General features: G+C 47.6%; 1 protein-coding gene across 2 annotated transcripts in view; it reads left to right on the forward strand.

Annotated features, from left to right (window-relative positions):
• pde7a (phosphodiesterase 7A) overlaps nucleotides 1-22,302 on the forward strand; it is a 60,717-nt gene that overhangs the window by 34,345 nt on the left and 4,070 nt on the right. The window contains exons 3-9 of one of the 2 annotated variants that reach the window (XM_084326560.1): nucleotides 7,828-7,917; nucleotides 9,683-9,846; nucleotides 10,981-11,044; nucleotides 12,516-12,712; nucleotides 14,348-14,479; nucleotides 21,193-21,284; nucleotides 21,879-22,032. In XM_084326560.1, coding sequence (XP_084182686.1) covers nucleotides 7,828-7,917; nucleotides 9,683-9,846; nucleotides 10,981-11,044; nucleotides 12,516-12,712; nucleotides 14,348-14,479; nucleotides 21,193-21,284; nucleotides 21,879-22,032 — 893 coding nt within the window. The remainder of the gene's footprint in view (nucleotides 1-7,827; nucleotides 7,918-9,682; nucleotides 9,847-10,980; nucleotides 11,045-12,515; nucleotides 12,713-14,347; nucleotides 14,480-21,192; nucleotides 21,285-21,878; nucleotides 22,033-22,302) is intronic. The other variant, XM_084326561.1, reaches the window with a different exon arrangement.

Here is a 22,302-nt window from a genome sequence, read left to right on the forward strand (position 1 = left end):
ATGAGTAGATGCAGGCCTTTTGATAATCTCTTGGTCACAAAAGGCTGCTTGTGTGTGTGTGTGTGTTTGTGTGTGTGTGTGCTTGCGTGCGTGCTGAGCGAGGAGGTCAATTACATCTGGCCAACAGTCAGATTAGGCTGTGTTCTGTTAGGTCACTAATGTCCCATCGATGGGGATAAGGGCAGATTAGTGTTGGGATATTTCCCTGGCCGGACCGTACACAGACTACCCTACTCGAACCCTACTCAGACTGTACACAGAACCTGCCCGGACTGTACACAGACCCTATACGGTACCCCCTACAATTTATCCTCCCTCCCGGGTAGTCCATAATAGACCATTGTTCATTCTTGCATTGAATTAAACGCATGAATTTCTCAGAATCGTCAGCAGCCTACACACGACCACCGTCTCAACGGCTGCTCTGAGTCGTGGTGGTGGTGTTGTTGTTGCACGAACCGACTTGATGCAGAGAGTGGATCTTGTGAGAGAGCGAGATTCAAGTCGAAGCCGATCTTTCTCTGAGTGAAATGCCAAGAGTTTTTATAAACATTCTCTTTGTCAGAAGAGTTCGAAATGCAGTTCCTCAAACGGTCTCTATAAGATCATTTCTATCGGATTACAATTTCTGTCCTGCAGTGTTTCTGTTCCGCAGTCTTTCTGTCCCGCAGTGTTTCTGTCCTGCAGTGTTTCTGTTCCACAGTCTTTCTGTCCCGCAGTGTTTCTGTTCTGCAGTGTTTCTGCAAATCAACATGCTGTCGCCCTACAAGTGAACGGCAGACCGTTGCGTTATATTCCGGGAAGCATCCGTTTGACAGTAAACCGGCCTGTTGAGAATAAATTAATTTAATCTCTTTGCAAGCGCCTGGGGGCAAATCCCTCCGTTTAGAAAAATGGAAACGATAAACAGACTTAACATTCTGTTGCATCGTTTTATGAGATGTGAGTTTTATGTGGATATAACTGTATAATTCTTTATGGCCTACATTTAAAACATTTAAAGGTCCCCCCCCTCTTCTTTCACAAATTACACCCTGCATAGACCCTACAGACGCTACACAGACCTTTATACAGACCCTACACAGCCCTTTATACAGACCCTACACAGACCTTTATACAGACCCTACACAGACCTTTATACAGACCCTACACAGACCTTTATACAGACCCTACACAGACCTGTATTCAGACCCTACACAGACCTGTATTCAGACCCTACACAGACCTGTATTCAGACCCTACACAGACATTTATACAGACCCTACACAGACCTTTATACAGACCCTACACAGACCTGTATTCAGACCCTACACAGACCTGTATTCAGACCCTACACAGACATTTATACAGACGCTACACAGACCTTTATACAGACGCTACACAGACCTTTATACAGACCCTACACAGACCTGTATTCAGACCCTACACAGACCTTTATTCAGACCCTACACAGACCTTTATTCAGACCCTACACAGACCTTTATTCAGAACCTACACAGACCTGTATTCAGACCCTACACAGACCTGTATTCAGACCCTACACAGACATTTATACAGACGCTACACAGACCTTTATACAGACGCTACACAGACCTTTATACAGACCCTACACAGACCTGTATTCAGACCCTACACAGACCTGTATTCAGACCCTACACAGACCTTTATTCAGACCCCACACAGACCTTTATTCAGACCCTACACAGACCTTTATTCAGAACCTACACAGACCTTTATACAGACCCTACACAGACCTGTATTCAGACCCTACACAGACATTTATACAGACGCTACACAGACCTTTATACAGACGCTACACAGACCTTTATACAGACCCTACACAGACCTTTATACAGACCCTACACAGACCTGTATTCAGACCCTACACAGACCTTTATTCAGACCCTACACAGACCTTTATTCAGACCCTACACAGACATTTATACAGACGCTACACAGACCTTTATACAGACGCTACACAGACCTTTATACAGACCCTACACAGACCTGTATTCAGACCCTACACAGACCTGTATTCAGACCCTACACAGACCTTTATTCAGACCCTACACAGACCTTTATTCAGACCCTACACAGACCTTTATTCAGACCCTACACAGCCCTCCCTTCCAGAAGGGTCTACAGATCTGGCAGCATTGGCACGGTGTGAGTGGCCACCTGTTTACCGTTGTAACTAGGATCACTTACACTGTTCTGTTGTCAGTAACCCTGCGATCAGGTTGCCTCACATCTGTGAAGGTGGATGAGTCCACTCGGAACGGAGCTCCATAGTGCGGGCAGAGGGGGGCATCTATTTAACCCTTTCACTACCACACTACCACATGGTTAACCCTTTCACAACCACACAAGGTTAACCCTTTCACTACCACACGTGTGGTAGTGAAGGGTTAACCTTCTGTAGTGTGGTAGTGAAAGGGTTAATCTGAAGGTTCCCGGTTTGATCCTGGCTCCTCCCCGGCATTGTGTCCGAAGTGTCCTTGAGCAAGACACTGAACCTCTTTAACGGCTCCCGACAAAAATGTTGGCACCTTGCATGGCTGCTTCTCCCCCCTCCACGATGGTGGAATGAACTTCCCATCACAGTCGGGAGGACAGCCCAAACCCGCCCAATTCTCAGGCGTTGACAAAAAACACACTTCTTCAATATCTGAAATAAAAAATAAATTCAATAAAAGCGTCAACTAAATTACTAAATGAAAATGCCTCTGCTGTGTGTGTGAATAAGTGAATTTTAGGCCCTTTGAGTGATCGGAAGACTAGAAAACCTCTATATAAATGAAGTCTATTTACCATAGTATGATGACCTGCCTACTGCATGAACAGGGTTGGCATAGACGGATATATCAATCGGTTAACGGTTGATGTAAGCCTGTTACCGATTGATTGATTGATTGATTTAAAATTGTATTGACAGATTGCAGAATGGGTACAATACAGTACGGCTCAATACACACAATTGTTAAGGGGATGCAGACCAGAGAAAGACTTTCGTCTTGTTTACATCAGGGTCCCCCATTTTCAATTCATCATAACATATTATGACATACATGACATAGGCAGTACCGACCGTATCATTATCGGCAAACGTGCCATAAATGGAAGTACAGATACAATTACTCACGTAAATAACCAAATAAATGCAAAAACTCTGTAGTGTTAAAACCATGTTTTTGTTGAAGAACATGCCTAGACACATTTCTCTTGTTTTAATCACAGACCCTACACAGACCCAGCCCAGACAATAGTGTTGCTATTGCAGCATTTTGAGGGACTTTGATGGAAAAATTTGGATATTTGCAAGGAATTTACAAATTTTTTAAACTGTCTTCAAAGAAAAAGTACATTTGCAGATACACTGATTATCAGGAACTTAAGCTCCCAAGTAGCGAAATTGGTATCCGAGCCAATATCTTGGTTGATTTTTAAGAGATGGCACATGTTGTCTTAAGTGATGATTAATAGGGATAAAAAAAACTGTGTGTACTGTGTCTATATTTAAAAAAAAAAATTATAAACGCATTTCAGTGAATTTAGTGGCAGCTACGTTTGTGCCGGCTTGTTCCTCGTCCAGTTTGACAACTTCCAGTCGGTTGGCTGCCTGAATGAGCTTAGTGAATGAGCTTTAGTTGTTTTAATCATTTCCCGGAGGCCTAAGTAGGATGCTAGCCTCGTACGTCACCGTAAAGAAGCATCCGTCTGTTGTAGATTTAATATTGAATTCCCAGAGGGGATTAATAAAAAAAATAAAGTATTAAAAAAAAAAAACAGAACGGAGTGGACATATGGAGGGGGATTCGTGCCAGAGAGCAGTCTGGTATTTGTGGAGGTCAGAGGTCAGAGGGCCAGTCTGATCACTTAAAGGGGAACTACGCCCCAATTCTAAGAATTCATACGTGTTATTCCTGTGGTATAAGACGGGCACAAATATTGTTGAAAGCAAACGAGTCTCGTCCTAATTCAAAAACTAGAGTGCTAGAACTCTGTGATGATGTCATCCAGTATAAAGTCTGGAGCTGCTCCATAGACGATGAATTGGGAGAGATGTTATATAGATGACATTTATAAATAATTGTATTTATTTATTTTGGATTTCATGGTGTTTTTTTTGTGGTGTTCTTGATTTATTGCGATGTTTCTTCTTGACTTGTTTAAAGAAGACGTGTCCGGCCCATGGGGACATTAACTTGTGTTGTCGAGCCTTAGAAATAAATTAGATTTGATTTGTGACACTGAGAGACACCCAGGCGAATGTTCTGAGTATAAAGGTACATTCTCTGTTTCAGAACCGAGACTACTACTATAGAATACGGCTCATTTGGGTAGAAAAAAATCAAACGAGGGGCGCTCCAGTAGCACACCACATAGCGCGCTGAGTCGCGAAGCGGTCGCCCCGGGTTCGATTCCCCGACCCGGTGGCCATGTGCCGCATGTCTTCCCCTCTTCTCCTCCCGTTTCACCCTTTCTCCTCCGTCGGTCCTGCGTGGCCAAAAGGTCATGTGTTGACAAAAAAAAAAGCTGAAAATGCTATAAATAAAATCTAAAAAAAATAAAAATAAACTCAAACAAACCTTCTATGGGTTCACAAAATCCCATTCCTTGTCTTATGGAGCAGCTCCAGACTTTATACATGATGACATCACACGTTTGAGTCTTACTTCTCTGGTTTCTGGCTTTGGGAGAGAGAGTAGCTCATGTTCACAGATATTGATTAAACTTTCTTTGGCCATGGAAATAACATAATTGCTATTCTTAATATGGGTGGTGTTCCCCTTTAAAACCCACACTACAGACGGTTAACCCTTTCACTGCGACAATACAGACTGTTAACAGTCTGTGTAGTGTGCTAGTGAAAGGTTAACCGTCTGTAGTGTGCTAGTGAAAGGTTAACCTTCTGTAGTGTGGTAGTGAAAGGGTTAACAGTCTGTAGTGTGGTAGTAAAAGGTTAACCGTCTGTACAGTGTGGTAGTGAAAGGTTAACCGTCTGTAGTGTGGTAGTGAAAGGGTTAACCGTCTGTAGTGTGGTAGTAAAAGGTTAACCGTCTGTACAGTGTGGTAGTGAAAGGGTTAACCGTCTGTAGTGTGGTAGTGAAAGGGTTAACCGTCTGTAGTGTGCTAGTGAAAGGTTAACCTTCTGTAGTGTGCTAGTGAAAGGTTAACCGTCTGTAGTGTGGTAGTGAAAGGTTAACCGTCTGTAGTGTGGTAGTGAAAGGTTAACCGTCTGTAGTGTGGTAGTGAAAGGGTTAATGCGTGTGTGTTTTCAAACGGCAGCCCCCCCCCCCCCCCCCCCCGAGAGCTTTGGCTACATCAGTAATAATGAAGTGACCCATAGCAGCCCCCGGAACCCCCCACTCTCACACGCCACTGGGAGAACACAGGCCCTCTCCGACTCTCCAAACACACAGTAATCACACGAGCGTGCACGTGCCCACAGCAGCAGGCACATGCGCTTTTTGCAGGCGCGACGGATGTACACGCGCACACACACACACACACACACACACACACACACACACATGCACAGACATCATGCACACACACACACTCACACACACACACACACACACACTCTCACACTGGTCAAGTCTGTATCCGTTTTAATGTCTCTTTTACTCATAACCGTTTATCGCATGTGAAATGCTTGTTTGCAAGTAAAATATTTACATTCATACAAACACCTTTTACATACAGTTAAACGCCAACATTATGGGTAATGCGTTTACCTTCTTCTCCGGAGACGGACAATATGATGGATATACCAATTTCCTCTCTGTGCGTTCAGTAGAAAGCTATCCGGCTTCAAGCTAGCCTAGCTTAGAACAAATGAATGGAAGCGGATACGGACCAGCTAGCCTAGCCGTTGGCCAAAAACACCTCTCCCCTGAGTGTTAAGCCACTGATCTGTATCCGCTTCCATTCGTTTGTGCTAAGCTAGGCTAGCTTGCAGCCGGATAGCTCTCTCTGGAGAAGACTGTAAGTGCATTTCTCATAATGATGATGTGCTCCTTTTTTTTTTATCTCAAAATACTAGACATCATTATGCATTTCATTCTAATTCTTAGTTTTTGGTATATTCATAGGGGCTTGTGTTTGTTTGTTTGTGTTGTTGTTATCCAGCTGCTTACAAGTAACATGCTGGCTGGTAGGAGGAATGTACCTATATTTTACGACTTGCCTTTTTGATCATCATCACACTGTGCTGTAGTGTTGTCACAATACTGGAATTTCGACTTCGATACGATACCTTGAAAAGTATCGATATTCGATACTTTTTCGATACAAAAAATAAATAATTTTTTTTAGAATTATTTATTTATATATATATATATATATATATATATATATATATATATATATATATATATATATATATATTTTTAAACAAATTTTGCTTTTGTTGCTGGTTGATTCTCCTCAGCTTCTCTCTGGTACTATAAGAGAAGATAAATATAACACTTTTAAAACCCTTTTGTTTATCTTTAGATCACGCATTTAAAAATAACTGTTCATCTCACTTCAATCATTTTTATTGCAGAACATGGTATTTTCTCAGGCAGACGGATGTCAACACTGTAATCTGTGTTGCATGTACCTGACAAACTGAACTGTTTGTATTACAGTCATATTCCAACTTAACTGAATGCACGTGTGTGTGTGTGGACTACTGTACTATTACAGGTATTGAAATGAACAATGTAACTTCCTTATACAAAAATAAAAAAAATGTGAAATAATTAAATATCGATATTTCGGGAAATGAGTATCGAAACCGCTTTAAATATTTAGAATCGGGGGTGCTCCAGTAGCACACCATGTACCGCGCTGTGTCGCGGAATACCGTGCTGCGTCATGGATCTGGTTGACTCCGAGTTCGATTCCCGGACTCGCCGTCATTTGCCGAATGTCTTCCCCTGCTCTCTCTCCCTTTTCACCCTACATCTGTCGGTCATGCTTGACCAGAAAAGCGATAAACGCTAAAAAATGAAGTTTAAAAAAAATATATATTTAGAATCGATATGTATCGATTTTTTTATATTTTTGACAACACTACTGTGCTGCACATTATTATCATCGCACTGTTCAGAGCCGTGATCAGTCTGTGTGACGCCTCTGCAATGTGGACGGTTTGCCTGGATCTCAACACCGTATCACTCCGGGTCAGTGTCTTCTTAACACCTGCCTGCCATGTTCCCGCCGGCTGCGAGCTGCAACCAGGCCAACCCCTCCCCCCCGTTCCTCCTGCCCCTCCTGCCACCTGGTTACTAACGGGCTGGGGATTCCTACCAGTGTGGCTCTGATTACCACTAATACTAGAACACAGACACCACCACCCTGCCGTTGGTATTGAATGCTCGGGTCATTCGATCTTGATCTGACCAGCAGATCTCGTCTAGGTCACTCTAGTCAGTCGGTTGATTGATCGGTTGGTCTACAAAAAAATCCTCCACATCCTGGGAGGCAAGTGTGTGTGTGTGTGTGTGTTTGTTTGTGTGTGTGTGTTCATGCCAATTGGCTTAAAGGGGGCATGGCAATGGGTGTGGCCTATCGCCAAAAGGTTGCAGCTATTGCAAATTTGTGCTTGTATCGTCGTCGTAGGAGGAAGTGTGTGCGTGTGTGTGTGTGTGTGTAATGATGTGTGTAGATTCTGAATCGTTTTCATGCGACAATTCAATGCATCGTAAAAAACCAATACATTTTAACCATGGTTTGATTCGATTGATTTTGATACTTTTTATTGTATTATACCCGTGCAGAGTGTCTCCTGTGACATGACTCTTGAGGACGTGTGTCTGTGTTGCTTCCTTCCAGGAGATGTGAGAGTGAGAAGCCAGGTTGGATTCGAACCGGAACGCAGAAGCTCCCACCCGTACCTGTGTATCGACTTCCGGACCCTCCACTGTGAGTATGGGGCTCACTGACCCCCGGGACACCTGCGGGAGGCAGCCCTGCAGCGGTCAAGTAGCCACGCCCCGGTCACTAGCCCCTCTCTTATCCCTGCAGCGGTCAAGCAGCCACGGTCACTAGGCCCTCTCTTATCCCTGCAGCGGTCAAGCAGCCACGGTCACTAGTCCCTCTCTCTGGGCCCTGCAGCGGTCAAGCAGCCACGGTCACTAGTCCCTCTCTCTGGGCCCTGCAGCGGTCAAGCAGCCACGGTCACTATAGTCCCTCTCTGGGCCCTGCAGCGGTCAAGCAGCCACGGTCACTATAGTCCCTCTCTGGGCCCTGCAGCGGTCAAGCAGCCACGGTCACTAGCCCCTCTCTGGGCCCTGCAGCGGTCAAGCAGCCACGGTCACTAGTCCCTCTCTTATCCCTGCAGCGGTCAAGCAGCCACGGTCACTAGGCCCTCTCTTATCCCTGCAGCGGTCAAGCAGCCACGGTCACTAGTCCCTCTCTTATCCCTGCAGCGGTCAAGCAGCCACGGTCACTAGGCCCTCTCTTATCCCTGCAGCGGTCAAGCAGCCACGGTCACTAGTCCCTCTCTCTGGGCCCTGCAGCGGTCAAGCAGCCACGGTCACTATAGTCCCTCTGGGCCCTGCAGCGGTCAAGCAGCCACGGTCACTATAGTCCCTCTCTGGGCCCTGCAGCGGTCAAGCAGCCACAGTCACTATAGCCCCTCTCTGGGCCCTGCAGCGGTCAAGCAGCCACAGTCACTATAGCCCCTCTCTGGGCCCTGCAGCGGTCAAGCAGCCACAGTCACTATAGCCCCTCTCTGGGTCCTGCAGCGGTCAAGCAGCCACGGTCACTATAGCCCCTCTCTGGGTCCTGCAGCGGTCAAGCAGCCACAGTCACTATAGCCCCTCTCTGGGCCCTGCAGCGGTCAAGCAGCCACAGTCACTATAGCCCCTCTCTGGGTCCTGCAGCGGTCAAGCAGCCACGCCCGGTCACTAGCCCCTCTCTGGGCAGACGGGCAGGTGTTTGTGCATAGCTTTGTGTTATATTACACACAGAGATAAGGGGGGGGGGGGGCGTGGCTTGTAAGTAAACCGTGGGCTTTTAGGATTTATATCAAAGCCACGCTGCTGTGGTGTTGCAGACGAGGTCGTTGGAAAACTAGAAACGGTCACTAAACTCAACACTAGGCTATATATATATATATATATATATATATCAAACATCTGTTAGTATAATATCAGTGTTTCTCATGCATCAGTTAAATTGCGGTGGCCCACCTCTGTGTCAGAAAGCCGGCCACCACAAATAGAATAACAAATACATCTAACGGCACTTCCTGTCACCACCACCACACAGAAACCCAGAACCAGTGGGAAACGTGTGTGTGTGTGTGTGTGTGTGTGTGTGTGTGTGTGTGTGTGTGTGTTAATGTGTGTGTGTGTTAATGTGTGTGTGTACTGTACTACGCTATGTGTTCATGCAAATGTAATCCATCCTTGGACTGGCCATGTGTTTCCAGAGCCTGACCATCATGGTTTATCCAAGCACCCACTGTGCGTGTGCGTGTGTGTGTGTGTGTGTGTGTGTGTGTGTGTGTGTGTGTCCCCTGACAAAGCAGAGGGTGTTGTGTGTGTGTTCCCAGACGAGAGGCTTAAGAGTGGGTGGCTGCGTCAGCAGAGCAGGGTGTGAGTGTGTTTGTATATAGCTGTGTTTGTGTCTGACTCTCAGCCTGTGTGTGTGTGCCTGTGTGTGTGTGTGTGTGTGCGTGTAGCGCGGCAAGGCTCAGAGTCCTCGTCCTCCGGCTCTGTCACTGGGAGGAGGGTCCACAGGCTCCTCAGCTTCCAGAGGTACCTGCACTCGTCTCGGCTGCTCCGGGGAACCCCCCATCAGATGCCCCTCCACCTCCTGGACGAAGACTACATCGGACAGGCCAGAGTACGACCTCCTCTCCTCGCCACCTTCTTCAACTTCAAAATTACTTTATTTTCCTTTCGGAAAACGTCATTTGTGTGCAGTGGTTATTAACCCTTTCACTGCCACACGACGACAGAAGGTTAACCCTTTACTATCATCAGACAACCGACGGGTCGCAGTGAAAGGGTTAACCGTTTTGGTAGTGCGGCAGTGAAAGGGTTAAAAGAGAAACGTACACAGTCACGATACGTAGACACTCACACCACTATAAAAAAACACCAGCTTCGTTAAAACGACGGTAAAAAAAAAAGACCACTATAAAAAAACACCAACTATATTAAAAATACAGTACTTAAAGCATGATATATTAAAATCCATATGGAGCAATTCTATATGTATATAAGTAATTAATAATAATAATAATAATAATAATAAATACTACAGGTGATGGGTGTCCATCAGGTGGAAGGGGAGTCTATTTTTAAGTAGTCCAAAGTCCTTGGGGCCAATATCAATGCACAGTGACAACCAATACTGTATCAACAATAATCTGATGCACGCATGGATGGAGAGAGAGAGAGAGAGAGAGAGAGAGAGAGAGAGAGAGAGAGAGAGAGAGAAAGATGGATGATGGATAAGAAATAAAGAATAAATGGATGGATGGATATTGGATAGTGTGTCTGACTCTTAACCACCAAAACCTGCATGGACTAGAACATATGACTTATATCATTATGCCAGTTAGGGTCCCTTCGTGTAAACTGCACCTTGTGTATATATATATATATATATATATATATATTTACTTTTACTCTTACTCATAGTATATATTCAGATACAACATTTGTATTGCCTATATTTACTGTAACGTATAATATAACCGGCATACAGACCCTCATCTGCACCTTTTTGTTTACACTGTTTATTTTTCTCATATTTCTTTATTCAGAGTTGATTATATTGTTTACACTGTTTATTTTTCAGATCAAGTTTTATTGCCTATATTTATTGTCTTTTTTCTATTACCCTGCACATACCTCTACCTCCCCTCCCCCCATGCTGCTATGATGCCCAAATTTCCCCAAGGGGATCAATAAAGGAATATCTAATCTTATTTTATAGATAAACTGAACACCTGTGTCTTCTCCCCTGCAGTGTATGCTGGAAAAGGTCGGCAGCTGGAATTTTGACATTTTCCTCTTTGACAGATTAACTAATGGTGAGTCCTGGTTGTTGTGGGGCTGGAATATGTCCATCACCGTGTATCATCATGATCCCTCTGTTTCCTTTTCAAACTGTATGTTGTGCCAATGGCGCCATCTCTTGGATGGCACATGTCTTACATGCGGTTGAGATATAAATGGTCTAATTGTCTATAAATAATAAATGCAAACATACTGTAAGTCAACCACCTTAAACCTACGGTTACAACTAAAACAATGAAGACAGTGCTGTGAAATTGGTGATAATAATAATAATGTACTTGTTATACAGAACTTTGTAGTCCCTATAAAAGCGTCAGCTACATGAATGTAATGAATGTAAATGTAATGTTCTGGTGCCAACAAGAGGAATGTTAGTCTGAAACCCTGGCAACAGACTAGATGTCACTTGTTGGCTGAGCCACAAAGTAAAATATCTCTATACCATAGAAAATAACAAAGATGACAAACAGTCTTTCTTTTGGTTAGGGTTAGGCTGGCTGATAGACCCAACCACTACTATGCTCAAGCACATAGGACAAGGTTGGGTGAAAATACCATAGGCCAGAAAAAACAAATGTAAAGACGTGAAATTACTTTGTTGGCTTTATGACACTACCTGATGACCATGTAAAAATTAAGTGACCTGGCAGGTAACTTCAATTAGGGAAACCCATGGAAACTCTCGTTTTGACAGGTGACCTGAAAATGCAATCACATCTCAGATTATGTAGCTCAGTTTGTGGAAAATATTATAAACATTGCACATATAAACAACTCCCAATCAACTCAATATTGCAAATTTTGCAAAAAGAACTCTGACCACCGGACTTGGTGAGTAAGTTAAGGGCATCGCATCAATTGAGTGTCTCTCATACCACTTAATGTGCAAGAATCAGAAGTATCCCTTTAGGGTTAGGTTTATATAAACGTCTCTTAACCCTTTCACTACCACACTACCGAAGGTTAACCCTTTCACTACCATACTAGTGAAAGGGTTAACCTTCTGTAGTGTGGTAGTGAAAGGGTTAACCCTTTGTCGTGTGGCAGAGAAAGGTTAGCCGTCTGTAGTGTGGTAGTGAAAGGTTAACCCTTTTGTAGTGTGGTAGTGAAAGGTTAACCGTCTGTAGTGTGGTAGTGAAAGGTTAACCTTCTGTAGTGTGGTAGTGAAAGGTTAACCTTCTGTAGTGTGGTAGTGAAAGGGTTAACCTTATGTCGTGTGGTAGTGAAAGGGTTAACCTTCTGTCGTGTGGCAGTGAAAAGGGTTAACCCTTTTGTAGTGTGGCAGTGAAAGGGTTAACCCATTTGTCGTGTGGCAGTGAAAAGGGTTAACCCTTTTGTAGTGTGGTGGTGAAAGGGTTAAGTGAAAACTTCACGGCTTGGCCAACGCAATGACACGTGGTGAAATGTTACCCTGGAGCCCCCCGGTGGTGATTGACCGCCGGTTCACCCCGGTCCCTCCCTCCCTCCCTCCCTCCTGTTGTCCAGGAAACAGCCTGATCACGCTGACCTTCCACCTGCTGAACCGCTACGGCCTGGTGGAGCTGTTCCAGCTGGACATGGTGAAGCTGTGGAGGTTCCTGGTGATGGTGCAGGACGACTACCACAGCCACAACCCCTACCACAACGCTGTGCACGCCGCAGACGTCACGCAGGCCATGTACTGCTATATGCGGGAGCCCACGGTGAGGCTTTTGGTCATATATTATAGGCACCCTTTGTCCTCACTGTTCCTATAGGTTTTAGTTATTGACTGATGATTTTTATTTAAATTCTTTTTATTCTATTTTATCTGGTTCTCTGTTTTTAACTGCGGTCTGTTGTTGTTGTTGTCATTTATTTCTGATTTTATATAGGTTAGCTGTAGTGTAAAGCACCCTGTGCATTCGTGCTGTGAAGGGTGCTATATGAATAAAGGTCATTCATTCATTCCTTCATGTCTGACTGGGACCACGTTTATAGACTCTCGGTAGGATTGCGTTGCTAGGGTACAGCTTGAACCCTGGCTGTCGGCTTTTGATATGGGTAAACACGGCCAACAGGAAATAAACTTTGGTCCGTTTTAGACTGTTCGTGTTAAAGGAACACGCCAACATTTGGGGAAATGAGCTTATAGTATTCTCCAGAGAGAGACGAGAAGATGGATACCAGTTTCCTCTCTGTGCGTTCAGTAGAAAGCTATCTGGCTGCACGTTAGCCTAGCTTAGCACAATGAATGGAAGCGGACCGTGCCGGTTAGCCTAGGCATTGTCCAACTAACACCTCTCCCGAAGGCTAACCGGCACTGTCCGCTTCCATTCATTGTGCTAAGCTAGGCTAAATTCCTGGAGCAGTCTTTGCTAATTCACCTTATAGGCCCCGCCCACTTCTGCCCTTCATTTCCTGTAGCTGAACCTCATAATAAAGATGCTAGCTTAAGTGTAAATATTCCCAAATCAGATAAATAATGCATCTATAAGCACAAACCTGTTTAGTTAGCTCATTATGCAGTCATAACAAACATATCTGTAAAGAACTACAACATGGGGCTTGGTGTTTGTCATTAAGTGGCAGACTTTGAAGGCTAATATCTCCCTTTTCTAGATACAGTGTCACAAGCTCACAGGAAGTTGAAAGACAAAATCGGCAAGCTGGCAGCTGCTGCAGACAACAGTTGACAGGAAATACACTTGGGTCCAAAATTGTTCCCTAGCAACAGAATTCCAGTCAAACTGTCTATAGGCTGTTTCAAACTTGTATGCACCATGTCTTGTATGTACTATGGCTAGGGAATAAAACGATTGTTTTTAAAGAGGAGTGTGCAGTCCTCTCCCCTTATTGTTTTTATTTTATTTATTGAGACAGTAGGAAGGCTGAGAGGGAGACAGAGAGGGGAGACACAGGAGAGAAGGTTCTTTATTAAGAGTAGGAAGGCTGAGAAGGAGACAGAGTAGGGGAGACACAGGAGAGAAGGTTCTTTATTGAGACAGTAGGAAGGCTGAGAGGGAGACAGAGTAGAGGAGACACAGGAGAGGAGGTTCTTTATTGAGACCGTAGGAAGGCTGAGAGGGAGACAGAGTAGAGGAGACACAGGAGAGAAGGTTCTTTATTGAGACCGTAGGAAGGCTGAGAGGGAGACGGAGTAGGGGAGACACAGGAGAGGAGGTTCTTTATTGAGACGGTAGGAAGGCTGAGAGGGAGACAGAGTAGGGGAGACACAGGAGAGGAGGTTCTTTATTGAGACGGTAGGAAGGCTGAGAGGGAGACAGAGTAGGGGAGACACATGAGAGAAGGTTCTTTATTGAGAAGTCTCTGACCTCCTGTGTTGTTGTTTGGTGCAGCTCTCCAAGTCTCTGACCTCCTGCGACATTCTGCTGGGCCTGATAGCGGCCGCCACGCATGACCTGGACCACCCCGGGGTCAACCAGCCCTTCCTCATCAAGACGGGCCACTACCTAGCTACTCTCTACAGGGTGAGAACACGCCAGGATACGTCACCAGGGCTGATCAATTCACTTTCCATTCAATCGATTCTAAATGAAATCGCTGTTCATTTGCCGATCATAGAATATCCATTCTCTATTCTCATTTACTCCGTAGGGCTCATATTTGTTGGTGCAGTTATTGAGCCATTGCTAAAACTGCAAAACCTACAAAAAACAGCGTCAGGAATGGAGTAAAGGGGTTGAGCTTTCTCTTATGATGGTCATGAGATCATCATAAGAGGCCGTTTTCAACACGACAAGACCATCTTTTAACCCAAAGTCAACACTCAGTTATATTTCGTATGGCATCGCTCCCGCTCTGAGCCTTACGAGATACTCTATATCGCCTGTGATACCTAATGTATCTCCCACGAACAAAAACACATGCACCCCACCTGTATGGGGCCCCGCCCCTTATGGTGGCACCACCCATATAATCATGACTCTGGTCATGACACACCCTTCCTCTATTTTCGTCCCAGCGTACTGGATGCTATGCACCATGCGAGCTAGCGGAATGAAAAGATTAAGGAAGATTAATAATGTTGGAAGCTTACCGGAGGTTGCTGGCCCCTGGCATCTTCGACGCATGTTTTCGGCGACACGACGGGCCTGTGATGTTCCTCGTTTGATGACTGCACATCGAGGTTCAGCTGTACAAGGCTGGCTGTCGGGCCAGCTTGTACTCAGGTAGGCCCTGTGTCTTCAGGCATGGGTATTAGTGTTAGTAATGCTGGTTTGTGTTGTTAACACAACCTTGTTGTGTGTTGGCGCCAGGGGCAAGATGGTTTGGTGAACGTTCTCTGCAGGGAACGGTTTCCAAGCTGTCTTGGGCGTGCTGCTACAACATCTAAAGCTATGCTAACATGCTATCGCTACTGCCGCATGCTATCACTACTGCTAATTGCTATGCTGTTTTAATGTCTCCGCCGTGAGATGTTGTCACTCTCCCGCCTCTTGCCCGGTTCATCAATGAAGGTCAGTCGGTAGCTGTTGTGGGGTTTTGAGTTCTATTTACCTTTTTCGGGTAAATGGGTTGACAACAGGGTAGGCCGTGGCTAGGTTGCCTAGCCAGGTATTTTACCTTGTGTTCCGGCGGGGTTTGTTGAACGGTGTTCCCATCTGGGTTGGCGTCGGGTAGTGGGGCTATGGGTCCAGCCGACATGGTAAACATGTTGCGTGTCTGTGCACAGGCAATTGTTGTCTTGGGTTCCACATTGCCTGGCGTTAGGCTGCAGTAGTATAAGGGCAGGGCCGCTTGGGAGAAATGTGAGGCCCTGTGCGTTTTTAGACGCGGGGCCCCCCATCTCCTGGGGCGGCCCTGTGTAGGGGGCTATTGTTTCATTTTGTCACTCTGCTATGAGAAGGTCTGTCTTGCTACAGCTTTCTCTCCTCTCAAACCATTCATACTGACGGTCAATCGGTATACTGGGGGAGTAGTGCGGGGGGGGGGGCTTTGTTTACCTTTTTTGGTAAATGGGCTAAACTAGGGCTGGTGTTCTGTTGTGAATATTTTGAATGAAGACGGGTCTGGTCCGTCTCCCCTTAAACTTTGTGTGTATGGGTTTGCTCATTCTACAGTTTTTGTGGTTTAGCTCTTTTATTCATTAACCTTTTCATGGTCCACACCACAGTGGAGGGTGCTGTTTGCAATCACCACTGGTGCTCCATGTTAACGTCAGTCCTTTGTTTTTGATATATTGAAACAATGCCCCGCCCGGCCGACACCATGGGTCGGCCTGGCGAGTGGCTGGTGGGCTGTTAAGGCTTGTACCGCCACGGTATGGAATTGGCAACGATTAGAACTGTGTTCGAATTGGTGTTTTTTCTATTACAGAAATGGTGTCTGGTGGAGGGGCCTTGAGGGCCGGCCGACGTCGACACATCGCGCACGGTGTTGGTAAACCACTCCGTCGAGGATGTTGACGTTATTAGCTTTGACCCAGCCGCAAGCTATAACCGCTCAGGGTTCCCCTCTCCGCAGGGGATTTTGGTCTTCTGCTGGAGCGCGGGCGGTATTGTCCTAGGCCCTACACCGCCTCACACCGCGCAGCCAGAAGAAGAGAGAGCACGGCCTCGTCAGCGGCGATGACGGGGCCCTCGACAGGCGGCCATGTTTCCCCCGCCAGTGGTGCCCTGGTTGGAGAATCGACAGGGTATCGCGAGGCCGACAGTCTTGGCGGCCGAGGGATCGGCCATTTTGGGTGATTTCGGTGTTGGTAAACCACTCCGTCGTCATTTTGCCGCGAGCAGCCCGCTCCCCGTTCAATCCTCTCTCTGGTATCCCCAGAAGCGGGGCTCTGAGCGTTCTCCTTTGGCTGCGGGCCGCGAACCTTCATTGAAGCGTATGCGGCCCCATTCTTCGCTTCTCATGGAGACAGGGGCTGACACCCAGTTGATGGCTGAGCCTGGGTCTGTCCGTGAGAATGTTGTGCTGTCAAGCGGCTCCCACACCTTGAACTGTGTTGGTTGAGCCTGGTGTTACGTCTGTCAACTTAAGTGTTGTCAGCAGGGGGGCTCGAAACCTTTTGAGGCACACAGTGCGGGCTTCCCCGGCCTCGCCTTCGCCAGGCCAGGTATCATGTTGGTGCTCCCACTCCTGGAATATTGGCAAGTGGTCGCAGCTCACATGGTTTGGGGTGGTAGTGATATCACTGCAGGGCTACGGTGTGTAGGAACCCATGGGGGCCTTACACCTTGCATGTCCGGCTGCAGAACGACTCCTTCAGCATGTTCTGGAGGGGTGTTCAGTGGGGGGGCTTTTTTGATCAGAAGCCCCCCGTATCAGACAGGCCCTTTTTCTGTCGGGGTTCCCCCTTGGGTGCGATTGCCTCGTGGGTGGTGTCAGGGTCAGGTGTTCCGACACGGAACGCGCTCCTCGCACGATTCCAGGGTTGTCTTCGCACAGCGGGGGGGACCGGGCCAACTATCTACAGTTCCTGGCGGACCTGCGCCACGTGACGGCGGGTGCGTTGGGAGTGTCGTCACATATGACTACGGCAGTACCATATGTCGAGGTAGATGGAGAGAATGGTGAGGCGGGGACTTGTGTTTACACAACCCCACCCGTTTTCAGGTTTGGTACAGACCCTGTTGTCGGGGTCTCCAGCAGGGACAGCTCTGGTCGACGAGATCCAATCTCTGTGGACGAAGCAAGCCATCGTCGTGGCGTTCTCCTCCCGGTGTTCTCTGCCCGAGAAGTCGGGAGGGAGGGGTGTAAGACCCAGGCTGGACCTGTCCCATGGGAAGGTTCAGCATTTTTTGGATCGTCTCCTACCTGTTGAACACTGTCAGGTGGGGGTCTGGTTCTCCTCCATAGACCTGTAGGATGCGTATGCGCATCCCCGATCTTCCATCCTAGGGCTTACCTACGCTTCCTTTGCAGGGTTAGCGTATGAGTACCAGAGGCTGCCGTTCGGTTTTCTCTGGCTCCCCGCATCTTCACCAAGTGCGTGGAGGCCGCACTGGGGCCTCTGCGTCATCCGGGGTTACGGAGTGTTCTGCCCTGATGACGTTCTGGTCCTTCGCGGTCAAGGTGGATCGTCAGGTCTCGTACCAGGCAGGTCTCTACCAGCCTGGGGTTGCTGTACACTGGATGTAGAGTATTCCTCTTCCCAGTCAACGGTTGGAGGGCTATGGGCATCCATCTCGGAGCGTGTTGTCAACACGCTCGGGAGGTTCCGTCCTAGGACGGTTACGGCGCTGTCTCACGTCGCGTTTTCACCGACGCCTCCCTCGCTGGTGATGCGTCGGGCCAACGCAGTAGGGGGCAGCTGGCAAACCATGCTGCCCGGTCTACGCTACGTTCAATGTGTTGGTGTTGAAAGCGGTCCTTCTGGTCCACAAATGGTGTTGATCAGGACGGACGATACGACGTCAGTGTCGTGTATCGACAGACGGGGAGGAGTACGCTCCCCCTGTCTGCACCAGGCGGCGGGCGGCTGGCTATGGGCGTCCTCCATCTGCGCGGCCTGAGGGCTCCCCACATCCCCGGCAGGGAGAATGTGGGTGCAGGTGTACTGTCGCGGGGCGGCCCTCATCCTGACGGGTGAGGATTGCGTCTGGACATGGCCAGGCAGGTCTGGGACCGATGCCGTGCCGCCAGGGATTCTTCCCCATACATCTGTTAGGTCAGTTGTTGGGACGGGTACGTTGAGGGGCGCAGGTTCTTGATCCTGATGGTGTTACCATCTGGACTGCACATGCTCCCTCCACTGTCGCGCTTACGCGGGCAGATGACGTATGTTCCAAGTGTGGTGTAAGGCGGGGGGCCTGGACTCAGTCTCCTGCCCCCTGGTTGCTGTCCTTAGTTACCTCCAGTCTCTCCTTGATAGACTGTCGGCTTCGACGGTGAGGGTATATGCAGCAGCTATATCCTCCTATCATGGGGGTTTGAGGGGATGTCTTGTTCAGCCACCCTCTTGTGAAGCGTTTCCTGCTTGGCGCTCGACGCGTTAAGCCGGTGCAACGCTCCTTGGCTCCGACTTGGGATCTTCAATTGGTCCTCGGTCGGTTGTCCTTGGCCCCGTTTGAGCCGCTCGAGCGGGCGCCGTTGGGACAGCTGTCCTTCAGGACCGCGTTCCTTCTGGCTGTCACTTCCGCTAAACGCGTAGGTGAGCTCTGTGCTCTCTCGGTACATCCAGAGTGCCTGTCTTTTCGGACCGATTGCGGTGTCACTCTGCGACCTAATCCTGCTTTCGTGCCTGAGAATATCCGGAGTTCCTTCCGCTCCCGGGATATTGTGGTTCAGGCGTTTCGTCGTCCTCCTCACACTGGTGAGTTAGATGCGGGCCTTCACCTGTCATGTCCAGTCCGTGCTTGGGGATTTACCTCAGCCGTACTCAGGATTTCAGGGTTACCGACCAGCTTTTTGTCTGTTACGGTGGGGCTCGTGCTGGTAAGGCACTGTCGGAGCAGCACCTGTCCCATTGGTTGTGCGAGGGTGTTACCCTCTGCTACACGCTGGCTGGGCAGGATCCCCCTGGGGGCGTCAGGGCGCACTCCACTCGTGGGGTGGCTGCCTCTGCCGCTCTCCTGGGTGGGGCCTCGGTGGAGGCCATCTGTGCTGCAGCTTCATGGTCCTCCCCGGGCTCCTTTGTAAGGTTTTTCCTCATGGACATGACCGGGGGTTCTGTCTCCCAGGCGGTTCTGGGGTCTGTGGCCTTTCCTGCTTCCCGTCCTTTGGTCGGGTAGCAGGAGTGTATGGGTATGGGCCGCAGTGTGTTGAGTCACACGTGGTTCCGCCTGTACGGTGTGTTCAAGGGGTTCTGGCTCCCTCTTGTTCGCATTCAGGTGGAGTTGACTGCGCCCCCCCTTCGTTAGGAAGGATGGGGTGACAGGGCTCCCCGCACCCCTTGATGTGGGCTTACGGGTCCTCAGGGGGTACATCTGTCGGGTCTCGCACCCGCTCTTCCCCATTATCTCGTAAGGCTCAGAGCGGGAGCGATGCCATACGAAATATAACGATAGGTTATGTAGATAACCTAGTTATATTAGTATTGGCTGAGCTCCCGCTCTGCGCGCCCTGAGTTCCCTCTTGAGGGATCTTTTCCTGGGACGGGTTTTTGGCGAGGAAGGGTGTGTCATGACCAGAGTCATGATTATATGGGTGGTGCCACCATAAGGGGCGGGGCCCCATACAGGTGGGGTGCATGTGTTTTTGTTCGTGGGAGATACATTAGGTATCACAGGCGATATAGAGTATCTCGTAAGGCTCAGAGCGGGAGCTCAGCCAATACTAATATAACTAGGTTATCTACATAACCTATCGTTAATAGGAGGGATCCTCCCTGTGGCTCGCCCCGGCTTCCCAAGCCCTGTAGGTTAGATGGGACCAAAATAAATCCACTTTATGAATTCCCTGAATTGAAAATTAATGGCTCTCCCAACCCTGTGACACACTCATGTCTAAACCTATCCCCTACCTGCACGCTGTAAAATCCACCCATTATCTATGAAAGTATAGATGTGGAGGGAACTCTTAGATCATAGCAGTTCCCTGAGTCTTCCTGTCAGGGAACACTTGTGTACTTGAGCTTTCTACTCCCACCAGGGACACCTATACACAGAGAAGATGTATATTATGTACTCATGGTACTGTAGGACACTTAAATACATCCACAAATTGGCATATGTCAGTTGATATACTTATTCTGTTCTATTATATTACATTAAGATGAGATATTCCTTTATTGATCCCCTTGGGGAAATCCAGGCATCATAGCAGCATGGGGGAGGGAAGGTACAGGTATATATTCTAATAGTAGAAGCCATACATATAGGAAATACAATTATAGTAATGATAAAAATAAGCATATCTGAATATAAGCATACGAGTAGTATAATCAGAGGTGCAGGGTCTGTATGCCCCATCAGTTATATTATACGTTACAATAAATATGGTCAATAACCCATTCTATTTTACCGTTATGCTTTGTCCTATTCTATTATTTTATTTAATTGAATTTTCTATTCTGCTTCCTTCCATTCTGTTCTACTCTATTATATTCTGTTCTGTCCTGTTCTTCTCCGTTCTGTTCTATTCTCCTCTCCTCTCCTCTCCTCTCCTCTCCTCTCCTCTCCTCTCCTCCTCCTCTCCTCTCCTCTCCTCTCCTCTCCTCTCCTCTCCTCTCCTCTCCTCTCCTCTCCTCTCCTCTCCTCTCCTCTCCTCTCCTCTCTTCTTGTCCTGTTCTACTGTGTAGAATACCTCTGTTCTGGAGAACCACCACTGGAGGTCTGCGGTGGGTCTGCTCAGAGAGACTGCTCTGCTGTCCCACCTGCCCGCAGAGGACAGGTGAGCTTCACACGGAGGTTATCCACACTATCTACCTACTCTGCTTGGCCCTCACTGGGGACAAGCATGTCACACTGTCACAGTATCTATCCACACACACACACGCGCACGCACGCACGCACGCACGCACACACACACACGTGACAGTGACAGTAATTCTGGTAATCTGAAGGTTCAAGGCTCCTTCCGACGTCATGTCGACGTGACCTTGAGCACTTAACTACCAACTGCTCCCGGTGAGCTGGTTGGCACCTTTACATGGCAGCCTTTGAAGTCTGTGTGTGTGTGTGTGTGTGTGTGTGTGTGAAGCATGAGTTGTAAAGTGTTTATGTTTATTTAGGATCCCCATTCGTCGCTGCCTTAGAAACGGCTATTCTTCCTGGGGTCCAGTCATTCACACAGTTAGAATTATCAATAAAAACTATTTGAAATCAAAGTAGTAATCAATTTTAGAAGATTCTACATCCTGAGCCACTGTCGCCCAAAACCCTTTGTTCAGCTCAATGGTTACATGTGATCTGTGTTCAGCTCAATGGTTACATGTGATCTGTGCTCGTCCTGATGGTTCCATGTGATCTGTGCTCGTCTCGTCAGCCTGAACATGGAGAGGCAGCTGGGCTCCCTGATCCTGGCCACGGACATCAGCCGACAGAACGATTACCTCTCCAAGTTCCGCTCCCACCTGGACCAGGACGACCTGACCCTGAGTAACCTGAGTAACGCCAACCACCGCCACTTCCTGCTGCAGGTCGGTCGCCGCCTCCGCCGTAGACGACGTAGAACTGTGTGGGAGAGCGAGGCACCGATGCCAGCGCTGGATATTTGTCTGATAAAGGATAATAATAGTGATGCACCGATGTGAAAATTGTGGCCGATACCGATAACCGATATTAATATTGCTGTTCTGGCCGATACCGATATTTACCGATGTCGATATCTCTGTATAGATTTTTTTTATGATAATCAAATAAAGAGCTATTTTCCAAAACGCATAATTATTTTACTTTTGTAACTTATT

Source organism: Notolepis coatsorum (assembly GCF_963971535.1).
Source record: "Notolepis coatsorum genome assembly, chromosome: 12".
NCBI classification, from domain to species: Eukaryota; Metazoa; Chordata; class Actinopteri; order Aulopiformes; family Paralepididae; genus Notolepis; species Notolepis coatsorum.